Source organism: Scyliorhinus canicula, chromosome 1, assembly GCF_902713615.1.
Source record: "Scyliorhinus canicula chromosome 1, sScyCan1.1, whole genome shotgun sequence".
NCBI classification, from domain to species: Eukaryota; Metazoa; Chordata; class Chondrichthyes; order Carcharhiniformes; family Scyliorhinidae; genus Scyliorhinus; species Scyliorhinus canicula.
This window is the reverse complement of record NC_052146.1, coordinates 256,525,940-256,544,248: the sequence shown is the minus strand read 5'-3', so window position 1 is coordinate 256,544,248 and position 18,309 is coordinate 256,525,940. Positions and strand designations below refer to the sequence as shown.

The 18,309-nt window shown below is 42.7% G+C and overlaps 1 protein-coding gene across 5 annotated transcripts in view; it reads left to right on the top strand.

Annotated features, from left to right (window-relative positions):
- Positions 1-18,309, top strand: part of LOC119973540 (G patch domain-containing protein 2-like) — a 321,685-nt gene that overhangs the window by 19,494 nt on the left and 283,882 nt on the right. For all 5 annotated transcript variants that reach the window (XM_038811829.1, XM_038811837.1, XM_038811847.1 and 2 more), the window contains exon 2: positions 8,308-9,012. In XM_038811829.1, the coding sequence (XP_038667757.1) occupies positions 8,308-9,012 (705 nt within the window). The remainder of the gene's footprint in view (positions 1-8,307; positions 9,013-18,309) is intronic.

Sequence of the window (18,309 nt, the reverse complement as noted above, 5' to 3'; positions counted from 1 at the left end):
AGCACATCCTCCAAACAGTTTCTGGAGGGTTGACTGAGGTGCTAGGAGGATACCCAGATGTATTCTAGCCCGGTTTGGGGAAAATAAAAGGGGCTGTAGTCCGTATCCAAGTCGAACCAGGAGCCACGCCGTGCTATTTCCGGGCGCGCCCGGTGCCTTGCACCTTGCTCGACAAGGTAGAAGGGGAGCTCACTCGTTTGGAGACTTTGGGTATCATCAGGCCCGTCCGTTTCGCCGACTGGGCAGCACCAATTGTACCTGTAATGAAGCCAGATGCCACAGTTCGCTTGTGCGGCGACTATAAACTGACAGTGAATACGGCTTCCCGACTCGACCGATACCCAAAGCCTCGCATAGAGGGTCTCTACGCGAAGCTTACAGGCGGACTCTCGTTCACAAAATTAGATATGAGTCACGCCTACCTACAGTTGGAGCTGGACCCTGCCTCCCGGCCATATGTAACGATTAATACACACTGGGGCCTGTATGAATATACATGTTTGCCTTTTGGAGTATCCTCTGCCTGCGCTATTTTTCAACGCATTATGGAGGGCATTTTGAGAGGTTACCGCGTGTTGCTATTTACTTAGATGACGTTTTGATCATGGGGACGTCGGAGCAGGAACATTTAGAGAATTTGGAGGCTGTCCTTAGACGTTTTTCGGATGCTGGCGTCGTTTACGTCGCCCAAAGTGCGTTTTTCAGGTGAAGGAAGTAGTCTACCTGGGTTATCGGGTGCACCGCGAAGGTTTGCACCCCGTCGCAGAGAAGGTACGTGCGATTCAACAGGCCCCCGCCCCGACTGACACTTCGTGTCTTTGTTCGTTTCTTGGCCTCGTAAACTATTATGGAAAGTTCCTCCCCAATCTGGCAACTACGCTGGCCCCGTTGCACCTTCTGCTAAAGAAGAATCACACCTGGGTTTGGGGTCAGCCGCAAGAAACCGCTTTCCGGCGGGTAAAACTACAATTGTCGCCTTCTGGGTTACTAACCCACTATGATCCTGGAAAGCCTTTGCTCGTCACATGTGATGCATCCCCGTATGGTATTGGGACCGTCCTGTCCCACAAGATGGAGAACGGGGCCGAGCGGCCGGTAGCTTTCGCCTCCCGCACATTGACTGCAGCGGAAAAAAAGTACGGGCAGATCGAGAAGGAGGGCCTGGCAGTGATCTTTGCGGTGAAACGTTTCCATCAGTACGTATATGGCCGCCACTTCACTATCGTGATTGATCATAAGCCTCTGCTGGGACTTTTCAGAGAGGATAAGCCAATACCGCCCATTGCTTCCGCACGGATCCAGCGCTGGGCTTTGTTGCTCGCTGCATATGAGTATTCTCTGGAACACAAACCAGGAACCCAGATAGGGAATGCCGACGCACTGAGCCGATTACTTTATTGACCGGCCCCATGTTGACCCCCACGACCGGTGAGGTGGTTGCAACCCTAAATTTTATGGACACCTTGCCTGTCACGGCATCAAAGATCCGTGAGTGGACCCAGACTGAGCCAGTCCTGTCAAAGGTTCGGCACATAGTCCTGTATGGAGGGCAGCATAGACAGCTCCCAGGCAAGTTGCGGGCATTTTCCTCCAAGCTGTCCGAATTCAGCGTGGAAGACACCATCCTTTTGTGGGGGACGCGTGTGATTGTCCCGGAAAAAGGACAGGAGCTGATACTGAGAGACTTGCACAATGGGCATCCAGGTGTGACCAAAATGAAAATGTTGGCCCGGAGTTATGTCTGGTGGCCAGGCCTCGACACCGACATTAAGAAGGTGGCCCAAAACTGCTCCATTTGCCAGGAGCATCAGAAGCTTCCACCGGCTGCGCCCCTACATCACTGGGAATGGCTAGGGCGGCCTTGGGCACGCTTGCATGCGGATTTCGCCGGCCGTTTTCAAGGATCCATGTTCCTGCTATTAATCGACGGCCAGTCTAAATGGCTAGAGGGGCATAAGGTGGGGGAGGCACAACGTCCTGCGCAACAATCGAGAAGATGAGTTTGTCTTTCAGTACGCATGGTCTCCCCGAGGTGCTAGTCACGGACAATGGCACTCTGTTCACAAGTGAGGAGTTTGCAAGGTTCATGAAGATGAACGGCATACGCCATATTCGCACTGCCCCTTACCACCCGGCTTCAAATGGGTTAGCGGAGCGCGCAGTGCCGACATTCAAACGAGGCCTAAAGAAGCAGTCTTCCCGGTCGATGGACACGAGACTGGCTCGGTATTTGTTTTCGTATAGGACCACCCCCTATGCGGTGACTGGGGTAGCTCCCGCAGAACTCCTAATGGGCCGGAGACTTCGCACCCGCCTTAGCATGGTTTTCCTGGACATTGGCGCAAAAGTACGCCGCACACAAGAACAGCAGGGACATGGTTTTTCTCGGCATCGGCCGATTCGGCAGTTTACGCCCAGTGACCCAGCGTTCGTTCGGAATTTTGCTGGTGGTGCCCAGTGGGTCCCTGGCGCAATCTTTCGCAAAACGGGCCCTATCTCTTACCAGGTACAAGCCCAGGGGCATCTCCAGCGCAAACATGTAGATCATGTTCGGTCCAGAAGACTATCCCTGCCAAAGATTGCCCGCCCCAGGAGCTCATTTCTACAGCCACAGAGACCAGACACAATGGAAAGTATTCCTCACAATCTTCCTCTGGTGCCTCACTCAAAGCCTGCGCAGGTCGTGACAGAACAGCGTGGAGATAAAGACGCCGAGATGACGGAGGCAGCAGACTCTGACTCCGAGATGGAGACACAAGACACCTCAGAGGGGGAATCCTCGGGCCGACGGGCCGTGGACGTACAACCGTTACGTCGCTCATCACGGAAGCGCCGGTCTCCATCTCGTTACACGCCGTCTGATCCAGCGCCTCGTGCAAATGGTGTCCGGCCTGCGGCAAAACGAGTCCGACGCCCTCCTTCGCCAGGGATGATACCCAAAGTCTCCAAACGAGTGAGCTCCCCTTCTACCTTATCGAGCAAGGCGTAAGGCACCGGGTGCGCCCGGAAATAGCGCGGCGTGGCTCCTGGTTCGACTTCGATACGGGCTACAGCCCCTTTTATTTTCCCCAAACTTTGAGGGGGAGGGATGTTATAACCTGCCTGCTTACCATTGGCTGGGGACTAATGACAATCCCACAATCCTGTGGGAGTATGAGCTTCCCCAATGAGGGGGGCGGAGAAATCATTAGCAGACTCCCTGCATAAATAGAGCTGGCCAGTTTGGAACCAGACAGAGAGGAGTTTGGCAGCAAGAGAAGTTGTTGTTGCTGCTTTCAGCTTTAGCTGCAGAGATTGGTGCTGGGTCTATCAGAGGTACCCACCCAAAAATCATCATCCTCCTGTAACCCTCCTCGCTGGCCTATTGACCACAGTCTCCGAACCCCCGCGCCTCTCATACCCCTTTCAGAGACTCCCTGGGCTCCTCAGCATGGTGTGGCTACCCGTAGCCCCAATCTGATGGGCTGGCATTTCTCTAACGCAGACGTCCTGCAGTGATGAGGGCAGATGACTAATCTTAACTAATTGGCACTGTTCCTAGAGTTAAATTGCTGGCGGGCAGCTGTTGGGATCATGAGTGGGATCCTAGCTGACTTTTTATCTGGCAGGAGTAGGGACACACAAGAAATAGAAGCAGGAGTAGCCCACCAGCCCCCTCGAGCCTGCCCCGCTATTTAATACAAGCATGCCTGATCTATGCTGGCATCAAGTCCTTTTCTGTGCCATTTCCTCATCGCCCTCTATTCCTCGATTAATCAAGTATTTATCCACCTCCACTTCAAATACTTCTAATTGTCCAGCCTCCACCTTTCGGGCAGAGAATTCCAGAGATTCACTACCCTCTGCAAGAAGAAATTAATATAAACCTCAGTTTTAAATGACTGGCCCTTTATCTTGTAGCTATGTCCCCTTGTTCGAGACTCTCCCACTAGTGAGAAACATCTCATAATTTACCCTGTCAAACTCCCTCAGGATCTTATATGTTTGAATAAGGTCACCCCTCAAAGTACACCGACCCTGATTATTTATATATATATAGGACCACCATTTCATCACAGGAATTAGCCTGGTGAATCTCGTTTAGACTACCATCAATGTTACTATATCCTTTTTTTGGATGAGGGGACCAAAACTGCACGCAGTGTTCTAGGTGACGCCAACACCCCGTACAATTGCAACAAAACCTCCCAATTTTTAAACTCCATCCGGTTTTCAATAATGGCTAAAATGCCATTTGCCAGGACCATGGTGTTTTTAAAATTCAGCCCTAAGTTAAGATTAGATTGTATCCCTTTATCTTGGCTTATAAAATTAGAAACTTTCTAGCACAGGAAACTTCCCACACATTCTGTTTGGAAATATTAATAACAATTTATGAGTAAATCTTATTGCATTGGCTGTAAATATGCAGTGAAACTGTGGACTGATTTGATGGTAAAATTCCCTAAGGGTTTGTTGTGATTTTTAGGAATATATTTTTTTCATGATATGTGGGCATCATTGGCAAAGTCAGAAATCGTTGCCCATCCCTAATTGCCCTTGAATTGAATGGCTTGCTGGGCCACTCTGGGCCGTTAAGAGTCAACCATATTGCGTGGATCTGGAGTCACATGTAAGCCAGACCAGATGCAGATAGCAGATTTCCTTCTCTAAAGGGTATTAGTGAACTAGATGGGTTGTTATGACAATCATTGATAGTTCTCATTGTCAATTAATTACTGAGATAAGCTTTATATTTTAGATTTAGTAATTGAATTGGTTGGTTGGCATAGTAGCACAGTGGTTTGCACTGTTGCTTCATAGTGCCAGGGTCCCAGGTTTGATTCCTACTTGGGTCACTGTCTGCATGGAGTCTGCACATTTTCCCTGTTTCTGCATGGGTTTCCCGGATCCGGATGCTCCGGTTTCCTCCCACAAGTCCCGAAAATCGTGCTTGTTAGGTGAATTGGACATTCTGAATTCTCCCTTTGTGTACCCAAACAGGCGCTGGAGTGTGGCGACTAGGGGATTTTCACAGTAACTTCTTTGCAGTGTAATTTAACCCTACTTGTGACAATAATAAAGATTATTATAAAAATTCAATTTCCACCAGCTGCCAATTTAATCAGTGACCTCAGCACTTTAGCCTGAACCTTTGGATTACTAGTCCAGTGAGGTCACCACTATGCCACCATTTTATACATGTACTGTATATTGCGTGGAGAGGCACCCGTCCTTCTACTCACCTTGTTTAAAAGGCAATCATGAAAGAAACATTCAATCTCTGAACAACAGATTTTGAATATAAAAATAGAATTGTACCGAGAATAACATTCCTCCTGATTTGACAAAACAGCTACTGGTAAAATAAAAGGTTACTTGTACTGTTTAGCAAAGCGAACCTTCACTATGATTAACAGTCACTTTAACACTCCTGATCATTATGTAAACTTGTAGTTGTGCTTAAGTCTACAGTATAAAGTTGATTAGATTTTAATGTTGATTCAGTAGCCCCCTATTTAAATCCACCATTGTGACTCTGATTTGAAGGTGACCTTTTGATAAGCATTTTGTTGGAATTATCAGAAGTCTATATATACACACAGAATCAAGTTCTCATCTGGTCATATAAGGGTCTGGCCATCATTTAGTTTAAGAAAATTACAGTAAGATGCAAGTTAGATCATCCTAAGCTAAGCAAGTACTGCATCAGTCAGTAACTGATTGGGGGTGAGCGGGGACAAAATGAAGTACCACCTGAGATATTTTGGTCGATCTATCCAAGTCAACCCTAATGTTCCAAGATATTGGTAGAATATAAAAGTGTAGGAAGACACAGGAGACTTTGCTACCTATACCTTTAAAACATGAGAGCATAACTCTTAAATAAATGTTCACAAGTGATAAAATAGGTGGAATGCACTTTAACTACCATTGTTGTACTTTAGTTAATGAGTATAGGTAGAGGTTTAATATTTGACTGAAATGGTGATGTTTAATCCATTGTATATGCTTCAATTAACTGCAGTTTCTAAGGTATCAGTGGAAATGTAAACAGAACAAATTATAAAAATATTTTGCTTATTTTCAGAGATCACTACCAAAACTAGTAACACCTGGTGCCTGGTAAATTATGTCCATATATAGATCTTTGTTAGTTTCTCTGCAGTTAAATCAGAATATATGGAATTTAGATCTGGCAGTGTTGTAAAGACAATGGCCTGGAAATTAGTTTAGACCAGTTTTTAAGCATCAAATGGATACACAGAATGATTCCTACACCCAAAGACAGAGACTCATGGAACATGTCAAATTGGTCCTCAGACTTCAACTACATAATAACTGAACTGAAGAATTCAGTTTCAGGCTGCACCGTCTGTCTTGCCACCAGCAGCCCTCAGATAAGTCCTAGGGTGGAAGGACAGCAAAGGGGCAGCAACTGTCAGGACTGCTGTGGAGCCTGGGGAAGCAATTAACTTTTTGATGGCAGCTGCATTCATATCTAAGCCTGTCGCTTGCTCCACTTAAGACAGTCCAATTTGTTAGAGGGAACCTAAAACTGGGCTTAGTCTCTTCTTTAGTTTAAGCGAGCAGCCTAATTTAGTTCTGTTTAGAATTATATGGAAAAAAAGCAAAGGATGCAATTCTCTGCTGAGAGTTATCTAAAGACCTTCTAACAACCATGATGTCATAGGATGAATAATTTTGGAGATCAGGAAGGCATGTAGCAAAGTTGGTTATAATGGGAGAATTTAGTTTTCACAAAGACAGTTACAAAATAGCCTCCAGATTGTATCCAAGATTGCTTTAGAAAATCATGATCCGAGTTTTAACTCTTCAGCCTGTTGGAAATCCGACTGGGAGTATTTAAAATACGGAAAACAACCTAATACTGTATCTTTAATTCCACTTAGTTCCCAAAATGTACAGTTGTTAACTCATTGCTTTGAGCAGGTGAAAAGGAAACCTGTCCCATTAAGGGATTACAATTACACCATCAAGCTTCAATCTGCTATTTTAGTTTCAGGCTTGAGCAAGAGAGCAGTGACTGCTTCACTGTCAAACCACACTCATTGAGAGTGATTGAAGACCAGTAGAGGCTCAGTGAATCAGGAGGAGCAGGAGAGCACTTCCATCTTTCAAAAGGAAGTATTGGGATTTCTTGCCACTGGCTGCCCCCCAGAATCCCCTACACCACTTATTTAACTGCTTGGGATCAATCCTGCAGAACTCTAGCTTCAATCATTCTCCCGATGTCTGATTTTGTAACTTTAACTGATTGGCTAGGTTTGGGCAGAGGTGGAAAATTTAAGAATGACTGAACTTCCATGCTGTCAGAGTCTCTGGTTTAGCCACCTGCTTGAGAGTCCGCATGCATCATACTCCCCCCTCAATTCCCTTCAAATTCGATCCAAAATGCAAACCGTGCAATATTTCATAATGAACAATATTAAACCAATAATCTAACTGTAAGAGAGCATCTTGCAAACAGTAACAATAAAATGATAAGAGTTTGACGGTAGGTTTGAGCAGAAGTAAAATCATGCACAAAATTAGATTTCAAGCTGAAGTAAGGTTGACTTCGAAGGAACGAATAAGACATAAACTGAATGCGTTAAACTGAACTGAGTTGTCAACTCGCAGTAGGAAAGCTGTACTTGAAGACATGTCAGAGGCGGGGCTATCAAACTGTAATCCCATTTCTCCAATCTACCTTCTCTTTGAGTGTGGTTGGCTGTTGAACATGGAACTGTGAAATGCACCCTCCTGTTTTCAGAAGGTATGGGTGAGATTAGATAATGTAGATGGGGCTGTATGGAGCATAAATACCAGCAAAGGCCTGTGGGCTGAATGACCTATTTCTGAAAAGAAAGACGAGAGAGAGAGGGGACTTGTCTGTGAAAGAGAATTTTAAGTGTAGCGGTCTTTTGTAGAAATCAGAGCTCTGCAAAATATGCCCCTTATTATAATGCTTCCTCTGGGAGCAATGCCAAAACTGTGTTCATGAAATGTGGTTTATAACAAGGGTTTTATGACTATTAATCATAATATATGTATGTGTGTATTTATAACAGTTTTATTTGTCTTCAGACTGCAAGGGTCTTATCAAAATTATTTGATATCCTCAAGTACAGTTCATGCATTATTCATACAAGTAAAGTCCATTTCCCTTTTTATCAGTATATATGCATATGTAATAATAGACAAAAAACTGGTCTTATGGTCCATACTTGATATTTTATTTGTAACTAAAGCAGTGATGGCAAATATTACTTCTTGTATTTAACCATTATTATTTATTCTTTGTTTTCTTTATTTATTTTTAAGGCCCTGCAAAGCAATGGAGGAACTGGTTCATGATTTGGTCTCTGCTCTGGAGGAAACCTCTGAACATACACTAGGGTGTCCAGAGTTTGGAGATGATGCCTCCCGGGGCTCAGCTACCTGTCTTCTAAAGCGGCAGGCTCGGAAAAGGAGGGGCAGGAAGAGGCGTTCAGATGCTGGACATCACAATTGGGAGCATGGTCACTGCATGAGTGAAGGCTCTGAATCTAGCCTAGATGAGACAGTCCGGGACTACAGAGAAAATAACACGTACAGTGACTCAGATGACCATTTGATAGTTGCCAAACGTCTATCCTCCCTGAATGTAACAGCAGTTAGGGGAAAAAGGCATTCGTGGCATGAGTCTGATTCTGTCACTGACAGTAACTTAGGTGGGCGATCTTTGCGAAGGAGAAGGAAGGTCAAACGTATGGCTATAGATCCACCAGCAGAGGTCAGTAATGCACTTCACCCACTGACCCACGGCAAAGTTCCAGTAATGGATGTAGGAGGACACCAGACACAACCAAACCAGCTCCACTTCCATCTCCAAGTTCAGGAGATCAGCAAGGACAAGATCATCAAGAGAAAGCGACTGGAACCCCCAGATGATGGAGTTGTGATCGAAAGTGAAGAAATGTGCAATACAAATAAGAACAAAATGGAGTATGAGGAACAGAGAGGCTCAGATGATAACATGAGTGACAGGTTATTAAGATTAAGTCCCAGGTTATCTATCCTGAGACAAGTTGTTGTATTTAAATATAACTGCAGGGTTTGAAATACTTTCAGCAGAAGTGCAAGTACTTGTTCACATTGAATTTCAAATCTGCACACCAGGGAGCACTCAAGTTGCAATAAAACTGTGGAGCCACAAATAATTTCTGACCAGCATTTGTAGAATAATTGTTATGTTTATCTTGGCACTAGGCTATAATGATTTTGATATTAACGTGTGCTTTTTCGGTCTCATCTACTTGCAATAAATAGACAGACATAAACGTCCACTACTACTCTATGCAGAATTATAACTGCATGGATAAAGTATTTCAAACACTGTAAAGATTATTTTGTGTATTAATGCAAAACTACTGGAGCGGCAATTCAATAACTATACTAATCTCAATGTTCTCTTTTTAGTGATAATGGGGGAACCTTTGTTGAATTACTTCCATAGTTATTTCAAATTATTAAAATGAGGAATAATATTCTGGTACAAATTTGTGAGTGTATCTTGATCTCCTAATCAATATGAATATTGTTTTTGGCTTTGAATTATCGAAAGAAAATACATTATGCTTAGTTGTGAATTGATAATATTTCATAACTTTGCTAAACAGTGAATTACAAATTTACAAAAGTAATTGCATAATTACTAAAATTGAGTGAACATCAACAGTTTTATTTAAATTTTTAAAATCCTGTACGTGCTCCTCTTAATAGCAGAGTGGTAACTGGTCATATTAAGTAAAGACATGGCCTAACGTGGACTGCTGCTGTGGCAAAATACTAATCTTCTGTCATGTGTGTTCCATTCCTATGGTGCATGGCTGGGTTGCAATGTATTCATTTTCAACATGCTATTTAATAGTTTGTTTGGAAAATTTAGTAGGTTGAAACATTACGACAGCAGCTTATACAGTACGGCTTTAAAGGTGCAAAGTGGGGCTTCCATTCAAAGGAGAGAACAAGATCTGTTCTCCTAGGAACGATTACACAGAATCATTTCACAGCCATGTAGAGTAAATAGGCCATAATTTTCAGTCTTGAGACAGTAACTACTCAGGATGAGGAGCAGTTATGATTATGTTGCACTATTGAATGGCCTGGATTTTGTAGCTGTAATGAAGGCAAAGTTTTCAGTATTCACTGTCATTGCTGCTCTGACACTAATAGAAACTTCTGGAATCCTCACATGGACAGTTAAATGTGGAGATCCAGACGCTGCTGTGAGTGATTCTATGCTTCTCCATTGCATGCGCTATTGAAGTCCCCCAGACTACAGTTAAGTAAAAATCACTGAACTGACAAAACGTTGGCCTTTTCCATAATTAGTCTCACTGCAACAACCCTTGAAAATGTTATACCTTGTTGAATAAAGTGTAAATGGGTTTCCAACAGCTTACTAGGTTGATAATTACTGCTGGACAGCCAAATTGGCCATGGAAAATTAGCGTTATATTTTTCTTTTTATAAATTTAGAGTACCCAATTCATTTTTTCCAATTAAGGGGCAATTTAACGTGGCCAATCCACCTAACCTGCACATCTTTGGCTTGTGGGGGTGAAACCCACACAGACATGGGGAGAATGTGCAAACTCCTCGCAGACAGTGACCCAGGGCCGGGATTCGAACCCGGGTCCTCCGTGCCGTAGGCAGCAATGCTAACCACTGTGCCACCGTGCCGCCCCCAATTACTCTAAAATGATGAAAAAATTAAGATTTATAAGATTTTTTAAAGTTTGTTTACTGTATATCAGCTTGAGCCTTAATAGCATGTATATGTCCCAATCATCTATTTTGGTCTCTAAAATCTGAATTGAAAGTGAAAATTCAGTGCATTTTACTTCCTGGTTTGCTGTCTATGAGAATACGATTGGCTGCTTACTCTGCTGTCGGATATCTGGCGATTCCCTTGAATTGACACCAGATTCAGACTGACATTGGGAAAGGAGAAATCCGTGCCAGAAAGATTGCTAGATCTTTGTGAACGACTATCAGGTTAGAGGTGAGCGTGAAATCTGGGCCAATGCAATCATTTGTCTTTGGAATGGAAATAAGAGCTTACTTTTTCTTCTTTTCTTCCTCGTCTCTTTAAATTACAATATACTATTTACTGGGTAAAAAATCTCCCAGTATTGCTTTGTAACTGGTGGATGGAGTGTGTCAGAGTGGTTCGATAGCTCTGCCCTTTTTAACCTTCAAGAAATCCAACTTCATTATACTTGTGCCTGTAACTGATTTATTTGGAAAAAAAAATTAAACATTTTTTTTCCAATTAAGGGCCAATTTAGCGAGGCCAATATACCTACCCTGCACCAAGGTTGTGGGGGTGAGACCCACACCGGCATGGGGAGAATGTGCAAACTCCTCACTGACAGAGACCTGGGGCCGGGATCGAACCCGGGCCCTTGACAACATGAGACAACAGTGGTAATCATTGTGCCACCATGCCGCCCCTGTAATGGATTTATTTTGGTATTATGGTCTTGATGGAAACCTAGCTGTTGGATGTTTTTAATCCCCTTATTGAAACCTCTCCAACTGGCTATACCTTTTATCATCCAGCCTGCTTAAATTACTGGAATGGTCGTGTGACACTGATCACTAAATCTCATCTTAATCTATCCCCTTATTCTGCTGGCTCCTTCTACTTCTTTGAGCCTATCACCTTGTTCCAACTCTCATTCTCTACGGCTCACCTAAACTGGACACTGAGGTAAGCTACTTTCCACTCAAAGTGACTTCTCATCCTCAGTGATTCAAAACTCCATCTCAACAAATCCTCTTCTTTAAGGTCACTACATCTCTCCCTTCACATAAACTCTACTTCCCATATTCATGGCCACTCTTCAACCTTGTATGGTGTGCCTATACCAATTCCTATCATCTCAATCTCAGATAGGATTGGATTGGATTTGTTTATTGTCCCGTATACCGAGGTACAATGAAAAGTATTTTTCTGCGAGCAACTCAAACAGATAAGTACATGAAAATAAAAGAAAAAGAAAATGCATAATAAAGCAACACAAGGTACACAATGTAGGTACATAGACACCGGCATCGGGTGAAGCATACAGGAGTGTAGTATTAATCAGGTCAGTCCATTAGAGGGTCATTTAGGAGTCTAGTAACAGCGGGGAAGAAGCTGTAGTTAAATCTGTTTGTGCATGTTCTTAGACTTTTGTATCTCCTGCCCAATGGAAGAAGTTGGAAGAGGTGAGAAAGCCAGGTGGGAGAGGTCTTTGATTATGCTGCCCACTTTCCCCAAGCAGCGAGAGGTGTAGATGAAGTTAATGGATGGGAGGCAGGTTTGTGTGATGGACTAGGATGTGTTCATGACTCTGAAGTTTCTTGCGGTCTTGGGCTGAGCAGTTGCCATACCAGGCTATGATGCAGACAGATAGGATGCTTTTTATGGTGCATCTGTATATAGGATGCTTTTTATGGTGCATCTGTAAAAGAGTTAATGTGGACATGTCGAATTTCCTTAGTTTCTTAAGGAAGTATAGGCGCTGTTGTACTTTCTTGGTGGTAGTGTCGACGTGAGTGGACCAGGACAGGTTTTTGGTGATATGCACCCCTAGGAATTTGAAGCTGTTACCCATCTTCACCTCGGCCCCGTTGATGCTGACAGGGGTGTATACAGTACTTTGCTTCATGAAGTCAATGACCAGCTCTTTAGTTTTGCTGGCAGTGGTTAATAGATATTTAACCTGTCCCTACTCCGCTCCAGGGTCCCCACCTGCTTCAAGAAGACCACTATCATACTGGTGCCACAGAAGAACCAGGCAACATGCCTCACTGACTACCGTCCGGATACTGCTGCAACCGGTCCACAGCAGATGCCATCTCCCTGGCCCTACACATCCCTAGAGCATCTTGACTACCAGGACTACTACATCAGACTCCCATTTATTTATTTATTTATTTATTTATTTTTTTTAAATTTAGCGTACCCAATTATTTTTTCCAATTAAGGGGCAATTTAGCGTAGCCAATCCACCTATCCTGCACATCTTTGGGTTGTGGGGGTGAAACCCACGCAGACACGGGGAGAATGTGCAAACTCCTCACGGACAGTGACCCAGGGCCGGGATTCGAACCCAGGTCCTCAGCGCCGTAGGCAGCAATGCTAACCACTGTGCCACCGTGCCGCCCGAGACTCCCATTTATTGACTACAGCTCCGCCTTCAACAACACAATACCAACCAAGCTCATGTCAAAGCTCCAAAACAGAAGACTTGACTCCTCACTCTGCAACTGGATCCTTGACTTTCTGACCCACAGATCACAATCAGTAAGAATAAACAACACCTCCTCCACAATAGTCCTCAATACCAGGGCCCTGCAACACTGCGTACTTAGCCTCCTACTATACACCCTGTACACACACGACTGCGTGGCAAAATTTGGTTCCAACTCCATCTGATTGTTTGCTGACGACACAACCATAGTGGGCCAAATCTCAAATAACAACACGTCAGAATACAGGAGGGAGATAGAGAACCTAGTGGAGTGGTGAACATTGTAATAACCAGCAAATGTCTTTGTCCTCCACCTCAAACCCAGTTCCCTAACAACTGACACTATCTTTTTCCCTGACTGCTGTCTCAAGCTGAAGCAGGCTGTCCCAACATCCGTATTCTGTTTAACGTAATCCGAACTTCTGACCCCATATCCTGCCCACACTAATTCCATAATATTGCTCAGTGGAATCCTGTCACGGCCCATCTGCTGCTGAAACCTTCATCCATGCTATTGTTACCTCCACACCTGATAATTTCAACACACTGCCGGACAGCCTCGCCTTTCCCTGCTAATCTCCATAACCTTAAACTAACCCTAAACTTTGCTGTCCATATCTTAATTTGCACTAACTGCTGTTTACTTGTCAACCTTTCATTTGCTGATCTACCAATTCTTGAATGTCCCTTATCTGTAACCTCCTCCAGCACTACTACCCTCCAAGAACACTATGTTTCATTACTTTAGCCTCTTAACTCCACCCTTCTTTCATCTCACCATTGGTATCTGTGCCTTGAGCTAAAACCATAAGATCTGGAATCCTTAAAGTTTTCATCTTCGCTCCTTTTACATCACTTATCTCTTGACAAAGTTTTTTGGTCATCTGCCGTAATGTCTTCTCCTTTGGCTTGGTGTCAGTTTTTGTCTGATTACATTTCTTGTGAAGCACGTGGCTAGGTTTTTCTATGTTAATTGTTGCTATATAAATGCAAGTTGTTGTTGAAATTGGCAAGTGTAGAAACCTATTGTAGTATCCTTGCTATAGTGCCAGTTGAGCTGCACCTGAAGTATTGATCATGGATCTTGCTGGTCTGCATGTCTACATTGGATGGTGCATTTACTAATTTAACCAAAATGTAAGCTGTTTATTTTCTTTTAAATCAGCAAAATAGTGTTTGTGCACTTTCCTAACCTCTGAAAGCCCTCTAGTTTGAAGATCATGATCATTTAAACTTGTTAACATTTTTCATCCATTTGTGTGTGCATTGTATGCATTTGCATAGATAATTAGGAGAGGAAGCAGCTTATATTGAGGCAAAAAGTATTTTTTACTCCCTATTACAATCCCAGTTAATGTTATAACTGGATGGGAAAATACCAGAATGGAATCCTGGCTCAAAAGACCATAACTTTAAAAAAAAACTGCGGAGTCTGCACGTTCTCCCAGTGTCTGCGTGGGTTTCCTCAGGGTGCTCCAGTTTCCTCCCACAGTTCAAAGATGTGCAAATTAGGTGGATTAGCCACGCTAAATTATCTTTGGTGTCCAAAAAGGTTAGGTGAGGTTACTGGGTTATGGGGATAGGGTGGAGGTGTGGGCTTAGGTAGGGTGTTCTTTCCAAGGGCCGGTGTAGACTTGATGGGCCGAATGGCCTCCTTCTGCACTGTAAATTATATAGTGGAACAGAGTCACAGGACTGCTAATTAGTTTTAATAACATGAAAAAACATTTATTGAATTGGAAAAATTGGATTAAAATACAATACTCTTTACTTCTCTTCTCCCCTCCCCTAAACTTAACAATTACACACCGATTTAAAGATTAACATGGATTACAAAACAACAATGGTCTCACTAACAAAAAAATTTCCTTTTAAACACACAAGATGTCTGTGGTCAAATCCTCCAAACTCCACTGACAAAAACACACTTTAAAATCATCTCATAATAATGCTCTCCCTTGTCCAGGTTTTACAAATTACACCTGTAAACAAAACTCCACTCCACTTTTAACAACAAAACCTGCCCAGATTTTACACCAACTCCTTTTAGGATTTAGTTATCTTGATTGCTGTATAAACTTCACAATTGCTTCAATTTTCGATTCCCAGACAGTATTAAGATGACATCAAATGTTTCAGCTATCTCTGAAGTCTGCTGTTCCACTTTTAAACCCTTTATTTACTCCTACTTAAATTCTTCTGAACAGTACCTCAGTCCCTATTCCCTTAAATTCAGGTGTCTTTCTAACCCAATTCCCTGGTTATTTGGATAGTTTGTGCTATAGGAAACCTGCCTCTTTGCAGCTCCTGTCCAGTCTTCAAACAGAGTTGAAAGATGTTTACTCCCCCGAGATCCTGTCTCCCAACTGCTCTGGCTTCCATTTCTTTCTTTTTTTTTATTGTCACAAGTATGAAGTCACTGTGAAAAGCTCCTAGTCGCCACATTCTGGCGCCTGTTCGGGTAAGTTGGTACGGGAATTGAACCCGTGCTGCTGACCTTGTTCTGCATTACAAACCAGCTGTCTTAGCCCACTGAGCTAAACCAGCCCACTAAAACTAAGAACAAAGGAAGGTGGCCTCCTTTTGCTACGGCTATTTATTCTTCACGCCACAGTCCTCTCTAAGCGCAATAGAGACACAGTTGGAACGGAACCAACCCTCCACACATATAAACATCTTTGTCCAGCATGATTCTAACTGCAGGTTTTTCCCTTCCAGTCACAGAAACATTACATTAAACCCACTTTTAAATTATACCTTATTTCTAATGTTTACCAATACAAATATAAATCCCTTAAACCTGCCGTTGTTTTCTTAACACTCCCTTACCTACTGCATTCTAGAGATTAACTTGGTAAAGAGAAGTGGTATTCAATCATTCCACCTTCATAAAAGCCGTTTATTTTATTTTTAATGTTAGTGGTTGGTTTGAAATAATAACCTTGCTGTTACAAAACATCATGCCCTAAGGAGGGCAGAGATCTTTGAATTTGCTGCTTCCATTTTAACAAATCTCTTAAAAGATGCCGGCTGAAGTTAAACTATCTATGAAAACAAGACTAATGAGGGAATGGCATCTGAAATTATAAACTGTTATCAGATTTGAACTGTTGACAGAGCCATATAGAGTTAACTTATTTAGAAATTGATTAGTTACCACTCAGCAACTTCCAGTCATTGATTCTTAGTGGTTTTCGCTCTTCATCAAAAAGTTATCAGTTTCTGTATGCACCAGTCAAATATTGTGTGTGGTATGGCAAAAGATGGCTGCAGGTTGCTTGGAATACAGATAACTACTGACATGCTTGGACCAATTTACAGTGCTGGAACACCTGAGCTTGTGGTTAGAAATATGGGGGGAATAGTGACCCTTTGGCAGCAGGCCTCATCCATCTAGTCCAGGCAGGAGGCACACCACAATGGTAATTGCCTTGGAAGTACTATTTTGACAACACAGATATGTGTAAGTAATCATTTTCCCCCCACACAGATGAGATGTCACCTGGAGGGCTGAGGAGTATGATCGTGTTTACAGTTCAGCATGTGACCCAATTCTGATTTGATATAGAACACAGAAGTCAGCAGGATTTTTCATTAAGTTTTAGGCAAGCAGACGACATTTCAAAAGTAGAGTGAGAACTTTATTACTATGTTAGATGTGACAGTTGGGAAATACAGAAGCATGTCAAATACATGACATAATTCTTAACCTTTTCAAATACATGTGCCAGTACTCTGGAATGTCCCTAAGCTTAGTTTTACACTCTATTTATATGATGTTCCTATGCAAGAAATGAATCCCATAATTCCAATCAATCCAATGAATACTAAATATATTCTCGACTTAAAAAAATGTGTTTAAATTGTATTAGATACAAATACAATTATTTATAGATACTTTGAAACTAAATGTAAATACATGTTCTGAGAGAGGGACTACTGCGTGGGCAGCATGATTACACAGTGGGTAGCACTATTGCATCACAGCTCCAGAGTCCCAGGTTCGATTCCCGGCTTGGGTGGAGTCGGCACGTTCTCCCCGTGTCTGCGTGGGTTTCCTCTGCCTGCCGGTTTCCTCCCACGAGTCCCGAAAGATGTACTGTTAGATAATTTGGACATTCTGAATTCTCCCACTGTGGACCCGAACAGGTGCCGGAGTGTGGCGACTAGGGGCTTATCACAGTAATTTCATTGCAGTGTTAATGTAAGCTACTTGTGACAATAAAGATTATTATTAAATTAAGAATTTTGTATTTACATTAAGTTGTTAATAATATGAGGCTGTAAAAAGTCATTCTATTTTATCTTTAACCCTTAACACTACAATACGTATTTTGAAGCCGTGGTATTTAACGTTGGATAAATGATGTGTGCCAAAAATTCTAATCAGTAACTTGCTGCTGACCAATTTCACATTGCTGTGTATCGAGTACAAATTCATATGGATTCATGGGCATTCAAACTGAGTTAAATTTGTTCTCAAATAGGATTAGATCAGTTTCTGTTATAGAATATTTAAAGAAATAGAATATTTAGAAGTACTTTACACTAGATACAGTTTATATTTGTGTGTTTTAAATATTTTATCTTCATGTTCCATTGGCCGACATTCCCTATGTCTTGGCTAAGAACCAACAGTCATAGCTTTAAAAAAAAATAAATTTAGAGTACCCAATTACTTTTTCCACTTAAGGGGCAATTTAGCGTGATGAATTTGCCTATCCTGCACATCTTTTTGGATTGTTGGGGTAGATCCACGCAGACACAGGGAGAATGTGCAAACTCCACACGGACAGTGACCCGGGATCGAACCCGGGTCCTCGGTGTTCTGAGACAGCAGTGCTAATCACTGTGCCACCGTGCTGCCCAGTCATAGCTATCTCTGGGTTATTTTGAGTTTTGGATAGTTGTGGATTGTTACTCCCTATATTCCAGCTAAAATCCTTCAGATATGCCATTGAGGCATAATTCTGACCTGGTCATGCAATATGTGGGACAGTATTTTGCATCTGAGCTAATTAGCTACTTTTTAAAATGT